Here is a 16,596-nt window from a genome sequence, read left to right as displayed (position 1 = left end):
GGTTAAATATGTTTTATGTTGCTGTACTAAAGCGAATTATTTTTAAATAAAATTACCATTTTCATAAATCAATAATAAAAAATGCAATGAAGAAAATTTGCCATGCAGTGCACGGGTTCATAATCCAGTATCCATGTAGTCCAATATATTACTTATAACATCACAAAAAAAAATTGTATCTAACAACCATAACAGGTCAATCAAGATGGTGTTTGATTAAAATTCAATCTTGTGGAGCTGCAGAGGAATGGTGGTCACTGATGAATCTGAGTCCACAGTGATAGCAAATAGCACACGAAGTTCATCTGTTCTTGCATACTGTTTTCCAATTGATGTATCTGTAATGTCAATCTTATGTAAAATTCCATCTAAAGTCAATGAATTGGAAATGAGTTTAGCAACCTCTTCTAACTTGTGATTCTGAACCAGAGGGAGCACTGTGCACTTAATAGGAGCTACAAGTGCAGGGAAGCGAAATACTCGTAACTGTTTATCCCCATCTTTGCTTGGCCTCATGTAGAAAGTGTGCTCAAAGAACAAACAATTGTCACACTCAAAAAGAAATAAAGATTGTAATAATTGATAAATCACAACTAAAATTTGATAAATAATTATAGGGATGAAAAATGTAATTAAGCCTATAATTTAATTAAAGGATATTGATGGATATTATATTCAACTTTAGAAAAATTGATAAATAACAAAAAAAAATTCTACTTAAATCACACTCAAAAAAGGAATGAAGATTGTAATAATTGATTATGATCAATAATTAATTACAATTGCCTTTCTGAGCAAAGTCATCATGGCATGTCTATTTGGGAAATATGAGTTACCTCATTCTCATTCCCCAATCAAAATCTCTTTTTTTAAAACAAAACACAAATAATTCTTTAACATAAGGAGGAAGAAGAAAACCACATAGAATGGATAAATTCAATCAACCAAATCCCAGCAATGAAGATTTTTCAGAACTTGAAGCAGTGGTGTGGTAGCCCTGTATCTTGATCAACAACAACTAGCTCAGTGGCATTGTCACATCTCAGCACATCCTGACCCAACTTAGCTCCAGCAGCTTTAAGTCCCTTCAGAGAAACTGCCTGGTTGAAGAGGTTCAGAGATGGAAGCCTTGAAGCTGAAGGCAACTTCTTTCCTGGCAAAAAGTTTCTAAAATCCTCCATCAATAATGGCACCTCAAAGTCCTGTTTGTTATGATTCAACTTATTATCTTTTGCACTGATATGTGCCCCTGGTTCCATGTGGTTGGTTGAAAAGCTTGCTTGGTGTGGGAAATTTGGGTAGAGACTCACATACCCTCTGAGGTACATCATGTCTATGAGGAACTTCTTCCATGAAGCTTGCCACCCATTTGTTCTGGACTTTGGAATCTGAACTGGGTTTTCCTTAGGATTCTCAGTGAACCTCATATTCATGTACACATAGAACTCTCTCCAGTGCTTTGGGAAGAAAACTGCCCCCCAACTGCATGGTAATTGGTGTAAGTAAGGTGTGTTGGGATGGATCCTTTTGAAGTAATCTGTGGCATTCCACTTGGGTCTCTCTTTGACAACTTCAACAAGCCTTGGAGTGTAGAGGGCAATGGAAGAGAGTTCAGGGAGGGAAATTTGGGGGTCATAGTGGTATGACATGAGTGCATATTTGATCCAGAGGTAGTAGTAAGGGGAAACTTCAATGTCATCTTCAAGGAGGAGACCAAAGTCATCATCTGAAGATGGATACCAGCTCTCACTCACTGCTCTGATGAGACCACCTTGGATGATTCTTCTTCTCAGAGTTTTGGGACCATGAGGCCAATTGAATGAACCTACTAGTCTAATGGTTGCCTCGTCTACCTTGGTGTCCATGTTGAAGGTTATGGGAATTTCATCTCCAAGGTAGTAGGCATTGCTTAGAGATTTTAGAAGCCTTGCTAGTGAATTGGGTCTGTTTTGGGTGATGATGTTGATAGAAAGCCTCATCCTGTTCCAATCTGCCATAGAGAATTACATTTGATTACATGTTAGAAATATAGTGTACAATGATGTCACCTAACAGCTTTGGGATACTTAATTTATTACATGGTATCAGAATTTGTATGACAAAGTGGTCTAGAGTTAAATTATAATTACCATCATTATTCTATTAAAAAGTTGAATTTTAGCACAAGATATCTGGATTTGAGCTAGACTGGTCCATTGTTCAAGCTTCAAGTTCACTAGCTCTTGCCTGAGCTGATGCACACCTAACAACTTAGTGCGTGTTTTGATATAGTTAAGTGCAGTGTGAATGAACTTTCATCCCAATCTAGAAAAAGAGTGCCGTTCATTTTTTTTATCTCGAAGTGAGTGCTAACGTTCATTTACACTTGTGCCAACCGGGGATAGTTCACTGTTTAGATATATTCTTACTATTAAGCAAAGAACTATAAATGATCTTTTCCCCCAATAAGGAAACTTAATGATATGATTGTGTTCTAGTTTAAACTTTATTATTGATAAAATAGAATTAAGACTATAGAATACTAGAGATGAACTTACTTGGCAATGCTGTTGAACGCAGATCAGCCATCCAGAGAACTTTAGAAACTGAAGCCCTTGGTAAAAGAACAAAAGTAGTGCCATTTGAATTAGTTTCTGATGCCATCTTCAGAGCCTTTCTCACACTGTGATCAATGTCAGCTACAGTGATCACAACACTGGGGTTGTGAATTTTGATCAAACCCTTCATGCTTGAGTACACTGCTTGTATCACTGGAGCCTCAGAGTTTGATACTCCAGAGAGTGCTCCAATTTCCAAGTCAAAAATCTTGAAGCGACGCTCTTTGCAGACCAACTTAGGCCATTTGAGAGCTGCTGCAGCATCTTCACAGGGACAGAAATTGCCTCCAGAGACAACAATGTAGGCCTTTTTGCCCACTGTTGACCTGAACTTTTCAAGAAGTGGTGCAAGTGCTTTCACTTCATCAAGTGAGTGAGCATAGAAGAGTGCATCAATTTTCTGAGGGTGCATTGCTGCCCATTGGGTTACATAACCTGAAGATAGAGCTTTCCACCACTGATCATCCCTGACTTGGACTATGTCCTTGAAGATCACAGTGGTTTCAGACACATAAGCAAGCCTGTGTTCACTGTCACCCCATGTTTCCTTGTCATTAGGGTCTACAGGAAGAACAAATGAGCCTGCATTTCTGTACTTCTGAAGCTGATAGCTGCAATAAAAAAAGAAAATAATTCAGTAGAATTTCCAACAAGTATAGTTTAGTAATATACCTAAAGTGGTCCAAGTGAAAGACTAGGCTTGTTGAATAAAAAAACCAAAAATATAGTCAAACAATAAAAAGAAAGGTTAATTAGACTATCATAAGATTCCTTCATATGAAAATTGATGACATACTTGAAAACAAGTTTTGTACCGTGCAATATCTTTGCATGCTTCCAATCTCTTTAGAAAAAATATTTATATATATACCCACGCTAATGATTCTTATATTCACATAACACAGACACTCAAAAGACATCGAGAAAGGAAGAGAAGAGAGAAGTAATAAATATGATATATGATGCAATATGACAAGAAAAATAGAGTCTCTCTTAAATGTCTATATTGTTTGAGGGTATAAATATCTATTAATATACACAGAGACTGAGAGTTATCTCAAAATCAAAATACTTTTAAAGAAAATAAACAATATGAAAGAAAGAGACATTTATATAGGTGAAAGAACAATCCAGTTAAAAAAGTAAAACAAAGATTCAATATGGTCAAACTGTAGTGAAAAAACAAGACAGACATTTACTTTGTTTGAAGCTAGACAAAAAGTCTTTTCGTTTTTTTTTTCCAAATCTAAGTCAAAAGAATAACAGATATATTGTTTACTGATAGTGTTTCTGAACCTAATAAACCCAACAAGTTGAGCAATGAGCACTACCCGATGGAAGATGCTCTTTGGCAAAGTCAAATTGAAATTTGTTTTGACTTGTATGGTCAGCATTGAACCAACATCACAGCTAAGTAGTTAAATTCCCACAAATCAAAATTACAATTTTATAAGGAAAAATAATCTTGTTAATATGGTTAAAAAATTAATGTCAAACATGATGTAAAAATGTAGAATTTGACAACATGGTCTTACCTTAAGTGCAGATCTTCACCAGTTGAGAAGGTAAAAGGAGTCTCAATGAAGAGAGACTTGACAAGCTCAGCAGATAAAAACCAAGAGCTAGATAGAAAATCCACCTGCACAATTTTATCAACTGTAATATCATAAGCAGGATCAGGTAAATACAACCCTGCTTCTTTAGACCTAAATTTTCTGTAACTTGGGAATGTGAAGTCTTTTTGCCTAAAAGGCAAAATCCTCCCAATGCTTCCCAGTACAGAGTTCTTGTACTTGTCTGTCCCAGCAACATGTGCCAGAATCTGCAGCATCTTTTTTCCAGGAATCATGTCATCATCAACAATGTAGACAAGATCAGCTTCTGTCTGCAGAGCCATCTGAAACCTTCCATAGTACTTGAAATCATAGCTAGAGCTAATGAAGCTGATTCTTGTGTCATTGTAGCTTTCCACAATTCTTCTGAGAGAAACCTCATTGGGGCTTCCAAATGAAAGCACCCAAACATGATGAAAAGGGAGGGTTTGTTGGAGCAAAGAATCAATTTGAGCACAAAGGGTCTTTCTCTTGAAATGGTTCAATAAAACTGTGATTTTTGGTTTGTTAGGATTAGGACCCTTCAAGTCCCATTTGGATTTCATTGACATTAGCTCTCGAAGAGTCTCTATGCCAGTGTTGTTGCTCTGGAAGGCCAAAACCTCATTGTAAAGCTCTCTTTTGAACTCGATCATTTGAACATCATTAGACTTCTTTTGCATGAAATCTATCTTCTCATTCTCACACACTAGAGTTGGTGTTATCATCTCCTCTTGGATGAGAGAAGAAGCAGAGTCTTGGTAGTGACCAACAACATGGGGTGTGATCATGAGTTGCTTCCATTGCTGAGCAATTCTTGTAGCCCATATGAAATCTGGTTTTGTTCTTAAATCTATTGAAGGCCCCATGTAGTACAACAGGAATGTTGCATAGATTGCAAAGAAAAATTGAAGGCATGTAAGAGCTGCCACAAACTTTGTGGAACCACTCTTTTGAGGCTTCACTTTGGTCCTTCCTCCAACATAGTCATTGAGCATTCCTTCCAAGTAATCTGAACTTGATCTTTGACCATAACTCATTTTACCAATTGGAGTGGATTCAATGTCCTCTAACCTGCAAAAGAAAACATAGACTAAAAGTTAGTCCCTAAACATAGGCCATATATATTGCAGCTACCAATTTGCAAAATTAGCTTCAGCTGAGACTAACCAAGTCTTATCACTGTGAAAATGTTCCTAGCTTGGGAGATGGGAGAGGAAAGAAAACCAAAGGTGAGGTTCTGATTTTTGAAAGTTGGTGATATGTGTGCCTTTTATTATATATCAGAAGAAAAGGTAGTTCAAAATGAAGTGCCCATGAAAATTGCAATTTGCATCACAAGTCACATGGCCTAAACGCGTTGCTTTCATTCACTAAACACTATTTCATAAATACTTTTATCCTTATGATACCATTAAAAGCCAAATTTGATGCCTTAGGAAAGGGTCACACGTGCTTTTCTAGCTATATTGCAAGGTCTCCTAATTCATTTTTTGTACTGGTATTGTACTTTGTCTCGACGCAACCGTAAGGTTGCTGCCATGTGACTTTGCATTACTGATTCGAGCCGTAGAATCAGTCTGACTATTCCGCATGCATAGCAAGAGGTTTATAACATGATGTTTGCCCTTTTAATGTACTTTTGTTTTCCATATTCCTATGAATTTTGATATTCTGCTTGATTTGAGAGATTAGTATATAAAATAAATAGAAAGCATGATTTAAGGGCCTTAATCAAAACTGAAAATCAACTTCGAAGTATCTGATTTAGTACGCGCCAAACGTTACACAGAAGAAAACATATATTATAATGTTTGACAATTAAGGCACAAACAAACACGAGAAAGAACATGGGGTGCATGTAAGTCGTACTTACATTGCTCAATGGCTTTGCTTCTTTAGCAAAACAAGCTATGGGATTTGAAGCTAGACACCTATGTATGACTCCCTCCACAATCAATGGTTGATTTGCTGTCAATGAGATGAATTGATCTGAACACATTGATGATGGTATATATGTGGACTGTGGTGTGCTTTGACATTTTGAAAGAAGATACGTTAATGAAATTGGCAGCAAACTCTTCTTAATGGCTGATTGCCGAACTTAGGCGGGTTAGACGCAAGACTCATGGCATGGTTAGCTTGAAGAAGCAAGAATTCAAATGAATCTTGGTGGCTTAGGCTATGATAAAAGTATTGAGGTGTGGAATTTATCCTTATTGCTCAGTGCTCCATTATTCTCATAAAAAAATTAATTTCAACTCATTGCAATTGAGTTTGTGCATTGTCATTGCTTCAAATCTAACAGACTCTTACGTTAGGCAATACTAACAATACAAGAAAAATGTTGATTACTGACAACTTAATCTCTAAAAAATTTCGACGACGGATATAGATATGTCAGCAATGGGTACGTCTCCAATGGTCAAGGTTTTCAACAATTTCAATAGGTTGAATGAAAAAACTCCTTTTGATGGGGATGAAAGCATTACATTGGTGGAAAGAGCTTCAACTCATAAATTTACTTTAGTCGTGACTCGTGACAATATTGCAATCATCATTCATCTAAGTTTTAAATTTATATATCTATGTTCTCAATGCACCACAAATGTCCCCGTAGGATAGCTCAAGTGGTAGAAGTTGGGGACATATGGGTTGGGTAGGGGGAGGTCCAGGGATCGATTCCTGACGGGTGCAATTTATCTTTTCGATGTACCAAAAAAAATGCACCACAAATCAATTATCGTTCAGCAAGACTATATTGATTAAATGATAAAAATACTTAATTAGTTACAAATTGAATTTTGGAAGAGCTTCAAACAACATTTATATCACCTTAAAGTCATTTATTCATTGTTTCAAGGTCTTTAGATTGGTTGTTATCGTGCGAGAGTGCAGTACCTCCCTTACAGTGTTGCTATACAATTTATATTGGAAAAAAGATATTCAATATTATTAGTTTGAATATCTTGGTTCATGTCAAACTGCATAATTTGAATATCTTGGTTCATAGTATTAAATAAATTATGTTGTTGATAACTACTTTTAACTGTTACAAATTACATATGTCAAAAAATTTCACACTGTATATATTTATAAATCAGGATTGCTTTTAAAATCCGTGACGTGTTAACCAGTAATATAGTGGCAATCTTTTGTATCATTTTCCTGATGATGATCATGAGAAAAAGAACTTTGTTAGCCTGCATTGCTAGATGTTTGATAATTTTACAATGATTTTCATATCATTCAAAGTTGATAAGTGCATCTCCGCCTATGCACGTGAGGGCTATAAAAGGAAAGTCAATGCTAGAATATATATGGTCTTCTTCAACTGTCGAGGTCGAATTAGGTATCATCACCATTAACTTGATCGCGTCTAGGCCTCTCTGACTTAGAAAACTTTTATTAACTATTTTTAATTAATGAGCCATTTTGTCTCACGTTTAGGATTAGTATAAACTTTGAATATATATTTGATTATATATAACTTTTCATAATTTCAAAAAAAAAAAAACTTTTCATGACGGACTAAATCCTATCAAGAGTAAAGTCTTACAAGCTCTATTAAGTTAAAATTTTGTGGGTATTTTTCTTTTTCAAGTATAGTCTCATTATATTCATATATGGTAAATCATATCATCGCTTTGTGTAAAATCATTATATTTGTATATTGTGTAAAAATTCATAATTAATTAAGTAATAATGTTTGGTTGAAACTCCAAACACACGTTCACCTTGTGATATACAAGGAGAGATAAAAATAAGATATATGTGTTATATACTTAAAATGATTCTAAGAAATTATACAAGCATGTAGAGATAGATTATAGCATGTTGGTTGTCATTGCGAAGAGATTGTGTACCTGACATGGTAGAGAAATTCATGAGTTTGTCGGTTGTTTTGTCAGAGAATGAAAGCGGGTAAAGCACCAGAGGTTAGAATTGTTCTCAAGGTCTGATGATACGTTTTTCAGAATAAACTCCTAATAGAATAATAGTTTATAAATTTTCATATGAGCCTAGAGTCTCTTCATTTGGCAAAAGTAACAAAGCGAACATATCAGAAGTTAATAACAAAAGTCTAATATATCATTGGCTAAAAAGCACTTTTGACCCCTGATGTTTCAAGTTTGTGCAAATTCTGCCCCTACTCTATTTTTGTCGATGTTTCTACCCCTCATGTTTTCAAACAGTGCATCGTCTACCTCTCATGTTTTCAAACAGTGCACCATCTACCCCTCCGTGAGGGGTAGATGGTGCACTGTTTGAAAACATGAGAGGTAGAAACATCGACAAAATAGATAGGGGCAGAATTTGCACAAACTTAAAACATCAGGGGCCAAAAATGCTTTTTAGCCTATATCATTCATCATAATACATGTATAAGAATTAAATTATATAAATTGATATTAATGACCAAATAAACTATATTTTAATTAGTTAATATTAATTCACTTAAATAAAAAATTAAAATAAAAACCAATAATAATGTGATAGGAACATAAGAGACTAATAAAAAAAGTGTGGAAATGAGATGAAAAAAAAAATAATAAAGTGCGAAAAAGTGTGTATTTTCATCAAAGTTTCCGCAAGTGACCAATAAACTGCATTTATCTAAATTAAATAATAACAGCATAGTGGTTTGCACGAATTTCATTGTTAAACCAAAACAATGCAGATGTGTAAATTGTACAAATACATAGGCAACTTGGTATTGATCTCTGACGTTAAATACTTTACTGTGCAACTTGGTTACTATATATATGCAACTTGGTTACGGTCTTGCTTTCAGAGAGTGATCAACCATATATATATGCAGTGTGACAAATGCTCTACATGTCTTCAATCTTTTTTCGTTACATTAAGGTTTGGAACCTACAAATCACCGTCCTCTCTATTGGACTTGCCGAAAAGACAAATTGAAAGAAGCTTGAGAATAAAATCAATGAATGGAGAATTTTATTGATTGCACGAGCACAACTTCAACTATTCTCTCTGTTCCTATATACTCTATCCGGTCCTATTTATAAGCAACAACAAAAAAATTCACATAGTTTAAGAAATGTAATTAAACTAGATAAAATGCATTAAATTTGTCTTAAATCAAAATAAACTTCCAAAATTACCCTTTGTTATTAGTGTTGGAAAGTGAAAAAGAGAGAGAATAATTAATGAGACACATTTTACAAGTTAGAATTAATAAGGGCATCATTGGAAAAAAAATAATTAATATAGCTCAAACTTTCATTTAGTTCTTATAAAAAGGACCAAGATTTTTCTTCTCTTTCATGCTTATAAATAAGACCGGAGGGAGTATGTCACAAATACCTAATTTTATTGATTGCACAAGCACAACTTCAACTATTCTCTCTGTTTCTATATATGTCACACATACCTAATTCTATTAAATTAAGAAAAGTAGTTACTAGCAAGTAGCAATAAATTTGTAAAAATAATTATTATTTTTTCTAGATTATCATTATTTAATTTCATATGAATTTTTCTCTCTAAGTTAATATTTCAAAATCTCTATCATCTCTTCCATATTAAGTATAAGAATAAATTTTTCCATAAAAAAAAGTATAAGGATAAATTTGAAAACAAATTATTTAATACTTCATAGATATTAGAAAGTGGCTTATATTTGAGAGCAATTTTTTTTTCAGCCACGGATAACACTAAGATGGACTATTTTTTTTCCAGTCAATTTATAAGTTGACATCATCGTAGATTAACGAGTTATAACTTTTAATGTTGCACTATGTTATTATGATATAGCTAGTCTTGATAAAATAAAAATATAGCAAGATGGCTTTAGGTGAGAAGTTTAAGAGATTTTTTTATTGGCAAATGTTAGTAGTTAGTAGTGTTAGTAAATTAGTTTTTTCACTAGAGTTTATGAGAATGATTTAGTGTTCTTTACAGTGATATCCAATGATAATTTAGCACGTCAAAAATTATGTTTTAAATTTATTCAAAATAAAAATTACTGTAACCATCTTCTGACCCATATTAATATTGTTAGCATTTTATAAAAGTCATTCTATTTTTTTATAAAGTTGAGCTGGGCTAGCTCAAAAAAAAACAAAGAAACATACTACAGCTTTGGACATAAGCATAGTATATATAGTTTATGGACTAATTGGAGGATTAACACAAATTATTGGTAATGGTTTTTTTTTTGGTCAAAAAATATTGGTAATGGTGAAGTGAGTTAAAATCCGACACCATTATTTTTCGATGTATAAAAAAAAATCCTACACCATTAGAGAAACTAGAGGAAGAAGAGGGTTTATAAAACTTGGATGGGCCAATGATCTGTAAATGTTTTGGGCCGATATCTGAAAGCTGACTTTGGATAAATGTTACTTGATCCAAGTAAAACAACTTTCAAATCCAGCCTAACTTGTACTACTTTCGATAAATGTTACTTGTCCAAAAAAAAGTTCATATGCTTTTTGACAAACAAATTCAGTCTTGAGAAAACCATAATTCACATTGAACAAAGTAATTTGGCTTCACTACTAGATTGTACTCAGTTTAGTTTACACTAACAAGAAAAATGCAAGAGCATAAAAGAAATTCCAGTTTCTGGAAATTAAACTTAAGTCTCAATAACAGTAATCTCTTCAACCATTAAACTAACAACTGTCTCTACTACCCTGATTCTTTCACAGTCATCTAATCATCACCTTGAGATATCATAATTTGAGGAGTAATCTAGCTGCTCATTTTCCCAGCTTAGTTTGGAGGCAACTCTTTCATGTTGTGGGATATATTCCTATAATGGTAAAAGTGAAACCAAATAAGTGAACGAATAGAAGAATCTCAAAAGGGAATAAATCAAGTGGTTATGGCAAGGTAAGACAAAAGAGATTAGTGGTCTGAAATTCAATCACATATACATAAGATCAAGCGGTTACATTTCTTTTTATTTTTAATTAAAATAAAAATAAATTTAAAATGTTGTGAAAATCAAAGTGCATTTGTAAAGAAATTTACGGTGACAAACAATGTATGAATCATGCATTTTCTCAAGAGAAAATAATTATACCTCCATCTTTTTTACAAGCTCTTTTGTTGAAGGGGCAGATACAATTATGTGGCGAGCTTGGGGGCTAATGAAACCTTCCTCCACAGCTTTGTCAATGAAAGACAACAAGGAATTGTAGTATCCATCTACATTCAGCAACCCCACCTTACAAAACCAATAATTGATTTTCAAATTGTTTTCTTCATTAACAAGACAATAGACAGCTAGCAATTTTAATTGAAGTTTAGCTTATTTTTGTAAGTTTGGAGTTTAATTAAGGTGGGATCTTACTGGTTTATCATGGATGCCAAGCTGAGCCCAAGTTATCACCTCAAGAAGCTCCTCAAGTGTCCCATAGCCACCTTCACACACATGAAAGATTGAAAGGCATTCAGCATCCGTCTGCCAACGATAACTTTAATGGGTCCCTTTTTCAGTTTTTGGATGATATTTAGGCTCCAAAGTTTATGGATGATTTATGTCATAAAAAGATACTTTTTCCTCTTCTTTTTTATTGGTCAAATATTTTTCTTTTGGTCATTCATATAAAGTTTGGGATTTGATAAAAAGAAAAAAGAAGCGTTAGTAGGCCCTTTGCTTATAAAAAAATAAAAATAAAAAATAGGCCATTTGCTTTTCTTGGGTCAGCGAGTAATCTCCACAATCGTTAGGTGAGAGATTAATCTTCTAAATATTATTAGGTAAAAAGTAGAGACATCTCCCAATCGCATTTTTCATGCACATGGATCCAGAGATCAAACCTAAGACTATATGTTTAAGAAATTCAAGATCCGAACTCATTCCACTCACACCAATACATTGTTGGTTCTAAGGTTTCAACTGCTAAGTTTGTTTAAGACTTTAAACCCCTCCTCCCCTCCCCAAAAAAAAAACACAGCTAATGTTTGGATTTTGGGTGAGTAATATAAACAGATATGAAAAATCAATAGCTCTCTAGATAAAAAGATTTTATTTAAACAGAGAAAAATTATGGTGGAATATTTTGCACTAAGTAAATGGACATGGACAATTGATTTTTTTACCCATAGAACCAATCTTCCAATTTTATTAGTGTAATGCACAAAGAAAGTAGTGCATCTGCATCTTGTAAGTTGAAAAATATCTTATGGTCATGTGGATTTGTCCCTGACATATCTATATTCCACTTATGGAACAATTTTAATGTTCTGACATCTCAACACATGATGCTTTATCAAAGACACATCATGTGTGCAATATATTAACATGTAATATTATCAAGGAAGTAAGGCTATGGAAACATAAACACTGTCTGCTTTTTTTAGTACCGTTCCCTCACTTTCTTTTTTCTATGCAATAGTAATTAACTATAGATAAATATGTTATGCAGGTAGCACCTATGCACTCTTGTCTATGAGGCATTAAGAATTCATAGCTGTTGCTTTTATAGTGTATAATCTTGAACTATGTTTAATCATTTATCTATTTAAGAAGGAAAATTAGTGAACCAGGTTGTACCAACCGGGTAAGGCAATGAAGGCATCAGATTGTCTAGCCATTTCTGCTTTTCTTTGATGCATGTCTGCTACTGCTTTTACTTCTCCCACTGTCTCTCCAGTAATCTGCAAAAAGCCATCACCAAAATGAATATAAATTAACTCTGAGATGTGAGAGTTTTTTTTAAGACATCATACATGTATTTTAGTGAGAGAGAATTTTATTCTAAGTTGGAAACATTCACATCTTAATAGAGTTGACTCTTCTAGCGGGGTCTTTGACTTTTTACCATACATAAACTTTAATTTAAGACATTACTTAAAGAAAATTAAACATATATCACTTTAATCAACCACTCAAAAATAAAAAAAGGGCTTTATTGTGTGAGTGAGAGTGAGCCTTGCAAGAATGGATGGATAGGAATGGGAGGTGTGTAATGATGAGTGCTGCACAAGCGGGCACAAGTGGAAATCGTATAAATTGGCATTTTTCCTTGGGAGAAAAGCCAAATAAGAGAACAAGGAAAGAGAGATAGAAAAAGCTACTTCCAAAATGATAAGAAATAAGGGATCAAACAAGGCTTGTCACAAGAATCTAAAGAGGGTATATGGAACTTGGATAGAAAGGGACAAATTTGTTCAGAAGAAATGACCCCAGGCTGCCAGGTGTATTGGTAGAAGCTTTTCAAGAAGACAGAATGTGTGGAAAATCTTTTGGATCAAATTTTTTTTCTGAAATTTGATCTCATGTTTCACCAATTAAATTTTGACAAACCAATCAAAAGAAAATCTCATTGGTGAGACTAGAAAATGAGACAAACGTTCAAATGTTTTTATGTTTGCTACCTTATGTCACAATTGATTAATAAGTGATTGTTTCGTGTAACCAGTTTTATATCTTCATAAATAATAATGAGTTTTGAAATTAGAATTTTAATGAAAGAGCCGACAATAAAGCCCTCTAAATTAGGGAGCAAAGGTTGAAATCTTCACTCCATGTTTGTCTTCTTTCCTATCACCAATAAGTTGATGGCCTATAATTAAAAATGACATGTATATGACAATTATAACCTTATTTGAATCATTTTTAAATGATATAGAATAAATTTATTGGTGAGACATAAAATGGAACACCAAATGTGGATATAAGATTTCAATCTGGGAATAAAATTGTGCCCTAATTTGGTGTTTTAGTGTCTTGATTCCCGATCAATTGTCTCATGTCATTTAAAAATAAACCGGGTAAAGTTTTAGTAATCATACTCATACCTATATAACACATTTTATTAATTAGACAAAAAAATGAAGAAAAATGAAGAGAGATGATATTTATCTATAAATTAGACTACATGACAGAGCTACCAAATCTGAGATAAAAATAATGTGAAAAGCAAACACAAGTCCCACTTGAAACCTAAATGAATCACAAAAAAAGACAAAGTGCAAAATGCATGTATCAGGATAACAAAAGTAAGGTGGAAATTCATTAAAAGAGAACACACAGCATTGGAACAAAAAAAACAAAGGGGAAGTATGTTAATTCCCTCTGTCTCTCTTGTTCTCTGTGTCCCTTGGGTGACCGTTTGGTCATTTTCTCTTTGTTTGCAATGATGATAGATGGAAATGGAATCCCTCCAGAAACATCTTAACATTACCTCTCTTGGCATGAGTGTTCTGGGAATAACTCTGCAACAATATAATGGCATGAAATAGTTAGGATTAACAACATATATTCAACAATATAAATCACAATCAATTAATAAAAATGCTTACCCAATTACATGGCGACCTCCATCATAAACAGCCTGAGAAACCAAGCCCATCAAACCAATGCTGCCTCCTCCATAAACCAGATCAATATTTCTTGACACCTTTCAAGATATCAAACAATACCACAAAAAGGGTTAACTAAAGCTATCAAAATGATATCATAAATTCTATTGATATGAAGTTGTTAAAGATAGAGGGTTTCATTATTTCATATAGACTATACTGCAAAATATCCATGAAAAGTAGAGAAACTGAAATAAATTATTTTTTCTTAGTTTGAATGATTGGTCTCAAATTGTACTCTCCAACTGCAACTGCGGCCGCAATGTAGCGGGTTTGGAAGTCCCCGCATCAGCATCGTGACCGCCATTGCAGCTGCATCACCCCATATTTGTCCACAATTACGCGACGCAGCAGCAACCGCAACTTAATGAACTAATAGAAGGTGTAATTTATACACTCTCCCAGATAAATTTTTTTTTCACACTTTCCTTGAGGAGCTTATGTTGTTCAAATGTGTGTGAAGGAAATGATGGAGGTTTCATGTAACACCAACAAAGTTTTAATTACACTAAAACACGTAAACAGAAAAATAAATGAAAAAAAGGCTAAAACAATTAGATAAAACAAGAAAAACAAAAAACACCTAAGTACTATATGTAAAATTTCAATTTCCAAGAATAAAGGATTTGTAATAGGAATTATGTTACACTGTTTTGAAAGAAGCACAAACTCATTTGAATGAGTTTTTCACCAAAGTGGAACAGAACAGAACATGAGAGAAAGAGAGTCAGAGAGGCATTACCAACTCCATTCCAAGCTCAATAGCAGCTTCCTTATAGCTGCTCTTGTTCCCAGGACTGCTTCCACAGAACACACAAATCCTCTTGAACCTTGATTGTTTCATCTCAGTTTCTCCCTTCATCTCTTTTCTCTCACACTCTTCCTTCTCCACCATCATCCCCTGTTTCCTCTGTTTTTGACTCTTCTTGAACCTTGACAATTCATGCAAGTACATACGCACGTTTATATATACAACGTTAGCAGAACCACACACGAGGGTGAATTCAAAAGTGGAACCATTATCACATCATGAACGATGACGGTGATGATGATGATTCCTCCCAAGTGTACGAAGGGGAAGACTGGATACAGAGACGTGTGTGTTTGTTTCTACTTTACCATGGTCCCCTGTTTCACTAAAAAATAATGAAAAAAAAGGAAAGAAAAGATTGAATGAAATGCAATCCGTGGTCCTATGTCAATATCATTGATCGTTCATTCGTTCTTGTTTCACCAATTTGGGTATTGGAATGGGAACCCGAAATTAGAAGGTGAAGATGAACTCTCTGTTTTGATGCTCTGTATTACTATTTGAAAGGGTTTGTTGTTATTGAGTGTTGATGTTGGACTTGGTCCAATTTTTATAACATCTCGTATGAGTGATTAAGAAAGAAATAATTATGGTAATGTATGACGACTTTTGAGTATAAAAATATGTGTGATTAGTGTACATTGGATGCTCCTATTTTCTATATATTCCTAGTACCTAGTGAGAGATTTTCTTTTTTATTTTACGAATTACGTTACCCTATTCGAAAAACAATAAGTGTTCCTTTTATAACACTTTTTATGGTTACACTTTCGGAATTTTATTATATTCAACCAATTAATAGAAAAAACACTCACTTCTTACTCTGTATTTACTATTTATTACCAAATATATTTTGCATAAGAGATAATTATGTTCAAGTTCAGAATATCTTCATTTGAGTTGACTTTTAATTAATCTTTTACATGATCACATACTCTTTTTTTTAGCATTCATTTATTACAAAGAGTTAATTCAGTTTGAGTTAAGAACATTTACATTGTGTTGAAATTAACTTTTCCAATAGAAATTTTGTCATATCAAACATGTATTACAAATAAAGTCAATTTAGTCACAAGTTAAAGCATGAGAATCTTCACCTGAGTTGACTTTTTAAAATTTATGAATCTCCTACTTGATCACATTCTCTTCATTTAGGTATCTAACTAAACGTGTCCACTTATCAACTCCCATTGTCTATCTAATTCCCGGACTTGGTGTAAAAGCCCTGGAGACATGACATCTAACTCTAACA

The 16,596-nt window shown here is 33.7% G+C and overlaps 2 protein-coding genes across 2 annotated transcripts; both read right to left on the bottom strand.

Moving 5' to 3' along the window:
* Positions 1 to 736: 736 nt before the first annotated feature.
* On the bottom strand, positions 737 to 5,483 carry LOC130740393 (uncharacterized). Its single transcript, XM_057592988.1, has 4 exons — positions 5,360 to 5,483; positions 4,133 to 5,263; positions 2,538 to 3,208; positions 737 to 1,990 (listed from the first exon to the last, which is right to left on the bottom strand). The coding sequence occupies exons 2-4, from the start codon at positions 5,227 to 5,229 to the stop codon at positions 969 to 971; spliced, it is 2,790 nt and encodes a 929-aa protein (XP_057448971.1). The 5' UTR covers positions 5,230 to 5,263; positions 5,360 to 5,483; the 3' UTR covers positions 737 to 968.
* A 5,186-nt stretch (positions 5,484 to 10,669) lies between these two features.
* On the bottom strand, positions 10,670 to 15,845 carry LOC130740392 (cytokinin riboside 5'-monophosphate phosphoribohydrolase LOG1-like). Its single transcript, XM_057592987.1, has 7 exons — positions 15,276 to 15,845; positions 14,474 to 14,571; positions 14,356 to 14,386; positions 12,727 to 12,826; positions 11,517 to 11,587; positions 11,247 to 11,390; positions 10,670 to 10,973 (listed from the first exon to the last, which is right to left on the bottom strand). Exons 1-7 carry the CDS (start codon positions 15,486 to 15,488, stop codon positions 10,881 to 10,883), a joined length of 750 nt encoding a protein of 249 aa, XP_057448970.1. The 5' UTR covers positions 15,489 to 15,845; the 3' UTR covers positions 10,670 to 10,880.
* Positions 15,846 to 16,596: the final 751 nt, after the last annotated feature.

The sequence above is a fragment of the Lotus japonicus genome, chromosome 2, assembly GCF_012489685.1.
Source record: "Lotus japonicus ecotype B-129 chromosome 2, LjGifu_v1.2".
NCBI lineage: Eukaryota > Viridiplantae > Streptophyta > Magnoliopsida > Fabales > Fabaceae > Lotus > Lotus japonicus.
This window is presented reverse-complemented; position numbering and strand designations above follow the sequence as displayed.